General features: G+C 44.0%; 1 protein-coding gene across 1 annotated transcript; it reads left to right on the top strand.

Annotated features, from left to right (window-relative positions):
- The first annotated feature begins 4538 nt into the window (after nucleotides 1-4538).
- Nucleotides 4539-8389, top strand: LOC121783484 (sulfite exporter TauE/SafE family protein 3-like). The gene is made up of 12 exons (XM_042181574.1): nucleotides 4539-5145; nucleotides 5872-6031; nucleotides 6231-6431; nucleotides 6511-6575; nucleotides 6678-6705; nucleotides 6799-6875; nucleotides 6949-7035; nucleotides 7131-7181; nucleotides 7285-7506; nucleotides 7585-7678; nucleotides 7757-7897; nucleotides 7977-8389. The coding sequence occupies exons 1-12, from the start codon at nucleotides 4924-4926 to the stop codon at nucleotides 8060-8062; spliced, it is 1434 nt and encodes a 477-aa protein (XP_042037508.1). The 5' UTR covers nucleotides 4539-4923; the 3' UTR covers nucleotides 8063-8389.
- The last annotated feature ends 773 nt before the right edge of the window (nucleotides 8390-9162 follow it).

Below are 9162 nucleotides of genomic sequence, written 5' to 3'. Positions count from 1 at the left end.
GGTTAAGGCCTCCCCCTTAACGGGCTACTGCGTGCCCTGATTGAACCCCCACACATGATGTCAGGCCGTAGTGTGGGGGCCGCCAAGACGACAAAATCGCCTTTTTGCTGCAATGAAGTTAAAGACAAGGCACGTACTAAGACCATCCACAACGCGTCTCGCGCCGGGCTCGCGTCTCGTCTCGGAGAGACGAGACCCCCACGAGATGCATTGCAGCGCCCATCTCGTCTCTATCTCGCGCCCGTCTCGTCGCGTAGCTCGTCTCGGCGAGACACGAGACGAGATGGCTCGTCACGCGCCAGGGACACGTGGCACGTCCCCATGCGTGCGTGACGCCCACTCGCTGGCCCGCGAGTGGGCGTCGTCACTGATGACGCAATAATTCGTTTTTAAAAAAAAAATAATTTTTAATTAATTTTTTTTTTCAAACGGTAATATTACCGTTAAATTTTTATTTTCATTTTTTAAATTTTTTAATTTTTTAATCTATAAATAATTCTATTTCATACTCATTTCAAACACAAACACACATCTATTCCTCTCAAATCCTCTCTATCATTCCAATTTCCATCTTCAATCAACTCAAACAAATGGATCCTTTTGAGCAAATGCGTCAATTAATGGAACAATCACTCGAAGAAGAACGACGACGAGAGGCGGAGGAAGCCGCACCACCCCCACGACGCTCCCGGAAGTACATCAATCGGAACCGGGAGGAAGCCGCCGCACGGTTAGTACGCGACTACTTCTGCGATAACCCGATTTGGGGAGATACCTATTTCCGTCGCCGTTTCCGCATGCGGAAACCGCTATTTCTCCACATTGCGAATACTTTGGCGGCCAGGGAGTAGTTCTTCCGAGAAGGGTTCGACGCGGTCGGTCGTCCCAGCCACACGACGCTGCAGAAATGTACTGCAGCCATCCGGCAGCTTGCGACTGGACAAACGGCTACATATTCGACGAATACCTGCACATCGGAGACAGCACTGGGCGCTTGTGCTTGCTCAACTTCTGCAGAGGCGTCCGGGCAGCCTTCAGTGACGAATTTCTCCGGAGGCCAACCACGGAGGATTGTCAGTTCCTCCTCAACCTGCACGAACAAGTGCACGGATTCCCCGGGATGCTTGGCAGTGTCGATTGCATGCACTGGCAATGGAAGAATTGCCCGGTGGCTTGGAGGGGTTCCTACACGAGCGGCCACAAAGGCACCCACCCAACCGTTGTACTCGAGGCCGTTGCCGACTACCAACTTTGGATCTGGCACGCGTACTTCGGGATCCCTGGCTCGAACAACGACGTAAACGTGCTCCAACAGTCCGACATCTTTACCGAAGTTTTGGATGGTAAAGCGCCGGCCATCAACTTCGTCGCCAACAACCGGCGGTATAAAATGGGGTACTATCTCGCCGACGGTATCTACCCGAAGTGGCCGACCTTCGTGAAGACATGCGGCAGGCCAGCGAACCCAAAGCAGGCTCTTTTTGCGCAGAAGCAGGAGGCTGCGCGCAAGGATGTGGAGAGGGCGTTCGGGGTTCTCCAAGCGCGCTTCAACATCATCAAAGCCCCGGCTCGTTCGTGGTTCATGGAGAGCGTGGTCGACATCATGTATACGTGCATAATCTTGCACAACATGATTGTCCGAGACGAAGGACCCGATGCCGGAAATTGGTTCGACCCCGAATCCCCCGGAAGCCCAACCGCAAGTAGTCCGCCGCGAAGTGGCGCGCATCCATCTATACAAGAACGGTTGGCTATTCGGGCAAGGACACGCGACTCTAGCGCCCACACCCAACTCCAAGAGGATCTAATTGAGCACATTTGGGAAAATTTTGGCGGAGAAGATTAAATTATGTCATTTTTATTTTTTTAGAATTTTAATTATGTCTTCGTTTTTTTAATGTTAAGTTGTAATGTTGTTTAAATTTTAATAAAGTGTGTTTGTTTAAATTGAATTGGGTTTTAAAAAAAAATTATAAATTAAATTGAATGAATAATAATTAAGAGACGGTATAGAGACGGTTAAGAGACGGAGCGTTGCAGGTTCCGTCTCTTAGTTAAGAGATGGAGGAAAAAAGGACAGTGGGGCCCTCAAATAGTAGTTAAGAGACGGTTTAAGAGACGGTATAGAGACGGCGTTGTGGATGGCCTAATAAACTAGGAGCGGAGATTGCGCCAATGACAATGTTCTACGTTCGCCCAAGTCATGGTCTTCAACGACTTTCCGACCGATAAGGTCACGTCATGTTAGCATTGACTAGCAAGTTGAGATCTTCCTGCGTTGCCTAGAGTCCTCCTTCAATGTTCATAAATGTTTAATCATCCCTTGATTTGGCAAGCCATAAATTATTACCCTTTAAAAAGATACTATCGTTTTAAGTAATTCAGCGACATCATGAAAACGGTCGTCAAATCCACCTCAATATCCCGATATTCCAAGTCAGCCAAAATTAATCCACCTCTTTATTGCTAAACACAACCGCGGTTATATTTTTATACTTAAATATTATCTAAAGTAAATCTTAATCCATTCGATTAATATTTAAATAATTTCATATTGCCCTACTCCATATAACAACTTAGCATCGTTTCCCTTGCCTAAACAGTATATAATTCAACGACTTTTACGCATACTCAAAAAAGGTGGCTCCACGCTTGCATTTTTATTTATTTTTTAACGATTAAGGGCATTCACAGTGGCGCGGATGATAGGCCGCCCAATGCCTCGGGCGCGCCATCGTCCGCCACTGTGGGTGCGCGGACGATAGACGATGCGTCGTCCTCGCCCTAAGCTTAGTCCGCGGACGATAGGGCATCGTTCGCGCCATCGGCCGCCCACTGTGAGCGACGCGGACGATGCAACGCGTTTTTTATTTTATTTTTTTTTAATTTTTTAAATTCGAAAATTGTGTTTATATAAATACCTCTACCCACATTTCATTTGTAACCTTTCGATTCAGTTTTCCACTCTCAACTTACGCTATAAAATGGATTCCGGTGAATACTCAAGTCTCAATAGCCCGATGTTTGGAGACGGTGCACGTTGGTCTGGTACACAACCCGACGAATATCGGTCGTTCGACCCCAACACGCAGTACGATCCCGATTTCGGTACGAATTCGTACGGTCTCTATGACATGGAGCCTTCTCCAACTCGCCCTGCCGCCCCTTCACGCCGCCGCCTCGGCCCCCGCCCCCTCGGCCGCTGCCGCCAGAAAGAAGCGGACCAAGTACAGGGCGTACAAGTAGCCACCTCCGGCAACGAATGAAGAGTACGCCCCCGGACGTACGAACTACCAATCAGACGAAACCCTCGTCTTGGTGAGGTGATGGGTGGATATATCGGAGGATCCGATATTCGCGAACAACCAAAAGCAGCTCGCGTACTGGTAGCGCATCGCCGAGCGATACAATGAGGCGAAGCCGCCGACCGCGTATAAGCGCCAGAGGGAGCAGCTCCGCAAGCACTGGGATCAGGTAATGAAGCAAGTCAACCTGTTCGCGGCGGAGTACGAGAAGTGCTCGAGGGAGCATGGAAGCGGCGAGAGCTTGAGCGATGTGTGCGATAGAGCGTTGTTGTCGTACCAGTCCCTGTACGGCGACTTCAAGCATTTCAGCATCTGGGCGCTCTTGAGGGACAAGCAGAAGTTCCAAGGCGGGATTCTGCACACCGGCGCGACGAAGAGGACGAAGACCACCGACGCTGGTGGTTACACGAGCAGCGAAAGCGGAACTCGTCCGGTGGACCTCAACCGGACGTACACGGAGGAAGAGAGTTCCGGCACACCGATGTTCTCTCGGCGTCCCATAAGCATCAAGGCTGCGAAGAACAAGGGGAAGGCGAAGGCGACATCCTCCTCGCAAGCCGCCTCCCCATCGCCGATCCCGACCCCGACCCCGGCGGCACTTGCCTACTCGGAGTTGGCAACGACCTCGATGGCGCGGACGTTGTTGGACACGCACAACGCCCTCATGAAGTGTACGGATCCGGTCAGAGCCGGATACCCCCAGGGGTTGATCGATGAGCTGCGACGGAAGTTGGGAATTTTGTATAGTAGAACTTTTTTTTTATTTCTAACTCGTGTAACTTTTTTTTAATCAATGTAGTATTTGCCGTTTTTCATTTAATCGTTGTGTTTTTTAATTATTTTGCATTTATATATTTGAAAGCATTTAAATTAATTAACAAAAAAATAGCAAAACCTATAGGGCGCGCCTTAAGGCGCCCCACTGCAGGTGGAATGGTAGTAGGATAAAATGCTGACGTGCCAGTGCATATGGCGAGCTTCAGGGCGCTCTTTGGAGCGCCCCACTGCTCATGCCCTAATTCTGTTTCCTATCCCAAATTAGGCGCCCCACTACTGAGCCCTAATTCTGTTTCCTATCCCAAATTACTAGTCCAATTTACATTTTCCCCAATCAAATTACGTTAATAATTAATACGGATATAAAGATGATAGAATATTCAGCAATATGCGGTGTGGCACATGCTAATATGAAGCCAAGCAGTACACCACACACACACAGCCATCAAAACGATGCGTTTCATGCTCCGATGAATCAGCTTGTTCGCTTCTCCTTTTTCTCACACTTTAATTCTATTTATGGCCACCGGTCTTGCACTCCACATGGTCACCCTCACCCTCTCTCTCTCTCTCCCATCCCACTTGCACCCACACGCAAAAAGTTATTGCTCTTTATAATCAATCGGGGTCAATTTTTCACTCTCCCATCTCCATTTTCGAAATTTTCGCTCTCGCTCTTCCCAAAATTCTCTCCGTCTGTGATTAAAAAAAACCCAGATTATTCGGGAAAGCGGAGGCCCTTTTGAGCTCAGTGCGTAAAGATACCCGAAAAAGCTGAGCCTTTTCCGTTTAAATTATTCCGACGAAAGGTAGGATTTTTTTTATTATTTTTAATAATTTAATGGCGGGAAATCTGGAGAAATGGAATGCGTTTGGACCCTTTTTCACGGTTGTGTGGAGCTTTTTGATGGCTGCGTTATTTGTTTCTGCTGAGAGAAACTTAAAGCAAGATACCTCATCTCGAAATGCGGCCGCGGATTCGCCTCGTGATTTGGATTTTTTGTCGGCCGTTGCGAATTTCTTGTGGCAGGAGAATCAATCTGGATACCAGCACGTTTGGCCGGTGAGCCTTTTTGTTTTTTTGGTTCGATTCATTCTGAAAAATTCTACTGCTCGCAGTTATTTTTTATTTAGATTTGTTTTGATTTTGAATTAGTTTTTTCATAACCAAATATCCATTCTCTCTCTGTTTTTATTCGCCCTCCATCTGGTAGATTTGATTAGGAAGTTTTTAATTTTTATTGCTATTAATGGCTGTGTATGGCATGGGGGGCGAACTGATATAAACATTAATTGATGTTGTTGCAATTGATAGCTCAGTTGTTATTGGTGGGTGGGGGTAGGGGTAAGGGTAAGAGTAAGGGTAAGGGTAAGGGTAAGGGTAAGGGTAAGGGTAAGGGTAAGGGTAAGGGTTGATATGTCGTTTTAACTGTTAATGGTAGTTGCCACTTGTATCTATCAATGGAATTAAAGTGATTGCTTCATAGCATAGATGAGGAAGCTTCCTTGGTGTGTTGTACAGTAGGAATATTCATGTTGAAGCTATGATGATGAATGTAAGATCATGTGACTGAGATCTGGTCTCAGGGGTCCCATACCTCATTAAACATAGTGTTCTTGATCTTGATATGTTGTGTGGGAGTGGTTGAGATCATGCTATTTCGGTTCTTGATTCGTACAGGGTAATATAGGCTTTTTCGTGCATTTGATGTTGAAAAGCTGAAGTAGTTTGTTTTGATTTTCTTGGTATGGGTGGTGACTCATGTTGTTATTGGCCTTTGATCGACAGGATCTGGCATTCAACTGGCAGATCGTTGTTGGCACCGTGATTGGATTCCTTGGTGCGGCCTTTGGGAGCGTGGGTGGCGTCGGTGGTGGTGGCATATTCGTTCCTATGCTCTCTCTAATTATTGGGTTTGATGCGAAATCAGCAACTGCTATCTCAAAATGTGAGAGAAATGAGTTTGGCTTTCGTGATATTGGATGCCCTTTTCTGGTTGTTTGATGATTGATTGTCCCTTGATTTCTTTGGAAAGAGACTCTTTTGACATTTTTGGATTCTTTTTGCTTTATTATTACATTGGTCTTCATTTACAAGTTTTATTGTGATGATCAAGGCAATGATTAGTAGAGTTCTTGATTCAATAGGTATGATCATGGGGGCTGCTGGCTCGACTGTTTACTACAATCTTAAGCTCAGACATCCCACCATCGACATGCCAATTATTGATTATGATTTGGCCGTTCTAATCCAGCCGATGCTCATGCTTGGCATTAGTATTGGAGTTGCTTTCAATGTCGTATTTGCTGATTGGATGGTTACTGTGCTTCTAATCATTCTTTTTATAGGTAACACATGGCATATTGCAATTTATTTATTCGAATTCTGTTTCCTATTGTATTTATCGATTTCAAATGATGGTTACAGGTACATCTACTAAGGCCTTCTTAAAGGGGATCGAAACATGGAAAAAAGAAACTATCATGAAAAAGGTAAGCAAACTTCCCCACTTCACAGAATAATGGGATCACATCAACTAAGAATTGATTCTTAAATCTTGTTTCTACTTATAAATTTGTTCAAATTTGCTGTAGGAGGCTGCAAAGCGAGCTGACACAAATGGTGCGTTTTTGTTTCTCATTTCCTTGAAGAATGGACTTCCTTGTTTTGTTCTAACGTATTCTTGGAACTGAACCACATTTTGTCTTGTGTCAGGCAATGGTCAAGAAGCAGATTACAAGCTTCTTCCAGCGGGACCCAGTGCCGAGGCCAAACCCTTCGAAGATCCAACTGTAAGAAGGAATCATGGACTAGGTTTTGATCTTTTAGTGACGAACTTGCACGTGACACATATCATCATTTCAGGTCGGAATTATTGACAATGTATGTTGGAAAGAATGCGGGCTTCTTTTCTTCGTGTGGTTTTCGTTTCTTGCCCTGCAGCTTATCAAGGTTTGCTTTCCTTCGACATTCTAGACTACTTCTTGGAGTCTACTTAAATCATAACAGTGTGCGGAAACCTAAGTGCTTTCCATTGATCGAAACAGTCGAATACACCAACATGCTCTGCAATATATTGGGTGGTGAACTTCATGCAGGTTCCTACACGAATCTCAAAATCCATATCGTTTTGTTTGAACTTTGTAGTGACCTTATTATGATGGAAACATATATCTTTTCACGTCTATTCTTTCTATGCAGATTCCTGTAGCTTTAGGTGTATCGGGTTATGAAGGGTTTAGCCTGTACAAGGGCTACCGGAAACTTGGTTCCAAGGGAGATGATGGTACTAACTTCAAAATTCACCAACTCATCATCTATGGCCTTTTTGGCATTCTTGCTGGACTAGTCGGGGGCCTTCTAGGTCTTGGAGGCGGATTCATCATGGGCCCGTTGTTTCTTGAACTCGGCATTCCTCCTCAGGTGAGCCCTGCTTTCTTCAAGTGTTATTGTCGCCTAGGTTCTCGTATCTATAATGATTTGGTGAACTTGTGTGGTCAGGTTTCAAGTGCCACGGCGACCTACGCCATGATGTTCTCCTCGTCTATGTCCGTTGTTGAATATTACCTCCTAAAGCGGTTCCCTGTTCCTTTCGGTTAGTGCATAGTTTTATCACACGTTTATGATAAACGAAAGCATCAACTCCGCGCACTCATGAAATCTCTGTTGGCAGCTCTCTACTTCATCGCCATTGCAACCGTGGCCGCCTTGATCGGGCAGCACGTCGTGAGAAGGCTGATCGTCGTGCTAGGGAGGGCCTCCATCATCATCTTCATTCTTGCATCCACGATCTTTATCAGTGCGATATCGCTAGGTAAACAACTTTGCCCCTCCCGAGCAACTACTGTGTTCTTGATTTCTCTTCTAACTGCTCGACTCGTGCTCTCGAGCAGGCGGGGTAGGCATCTCGAACATGATCGGGAAGATCCAGCGGAACGAGTACATGGGCTTCGAGGACCTCTGCAAGTACGACGCATGAAGTGTGTCGGGCCTTTCTCATCTGTGGGTTTGTGGCGATGATCATCGTCGATCATCCTCGGTTCCGGCAGAGAAGAAAAAGGTGAGGCTCTTTTCTTATCCTAGGGCAAAGATTCTTTTGTTGTATCCATTTAGATTTGAATTGCAATTTGCAATAGTGAAATCTAGTCCTCAAGCTGGATGTGTTTGTGGTCCAGATCAAATTTTAGGGCACAATTGTCGCAAATTATTAAGTTTTTTTTTTTGTCTTGTTTTCTGCTGTGATCATAGTTTACTTACTGCCAAAAGAATCCAATGGAAATGAGCTTCATAAACATTATTGCTTCAATAGGTTCACGTGACTATGTTTAATCGCATTAATACAAAAACTTGTTTCTTCTATGATTACGGGTCCTTTTTTTCTGCATGAGTTGTAAGAAACTAAGAATGAAAGGTGAGGTTAGAAAAATTTAACCAAATAGGACTATACGAGTATAAATTATATTTTTATGTATTAGTTTAATAATGAAATGTGAGTTAATGAATTAGTAAAATATGGAGTGAAATGTGAGTAAAATAGATACTATACTATCCATTCATTAATAAAATTTTCATTTTGTCATTTTCTTCTGACTATCAATAAACTTTTTTCATTTGCTTTTTACTATTTTTCCGTAATGGAAATCACATTTCACTAATTTTATTTTACTTATATTTTATTTTATTATTATAAAATTAATACTATTTTATATAAAAGTAGGACTTGCGTTCCAATAACCTTTTCAACCAACTTTGTACTTGTATTATATTTTTAGAACGTGTTCGGTCAAAACTCCCTTTGTATTGGTGGACAGAAGGAATATATATTTTTGATAATTTCTTGTATTGAAATGTAAGTTGAATCTTGGGTAGATGTACATTCAATTATCAAATGTGGGTTGAATCTCTTGAAGTGTGTAGAAATACTACTAATACTACCGACACTTCACTAACCGAGCATTATATTTAACCATCAAGCACGCAAATACTAGTACAGAGTATTAAATTCAATTATCAAATATGTAGTACTTTATTTGTAAATTACAAAAATATAAATTCTAATTATACCATCATTGCTAAAAT

This window comes from Salvia splendens, chromosome 21 (genome assembly GCF_004379255.2).
Source record: "Salvia splendens isolate huo1 chromosome 21, SspV2, whole genome shotgun sequence".
NCBI classification, from domain to species: Eukaryota; Viridiplantae; Streptophyta; class Magnoliopsida; order Lamiales; family Lamiaceae; genus Salvia; species Salvia splendens.
The sequence above is the reverse complement of the archived record's forward strand: the minus strand, read 5'-3'. Positions and strand labels throughout refer to the sequence as shown.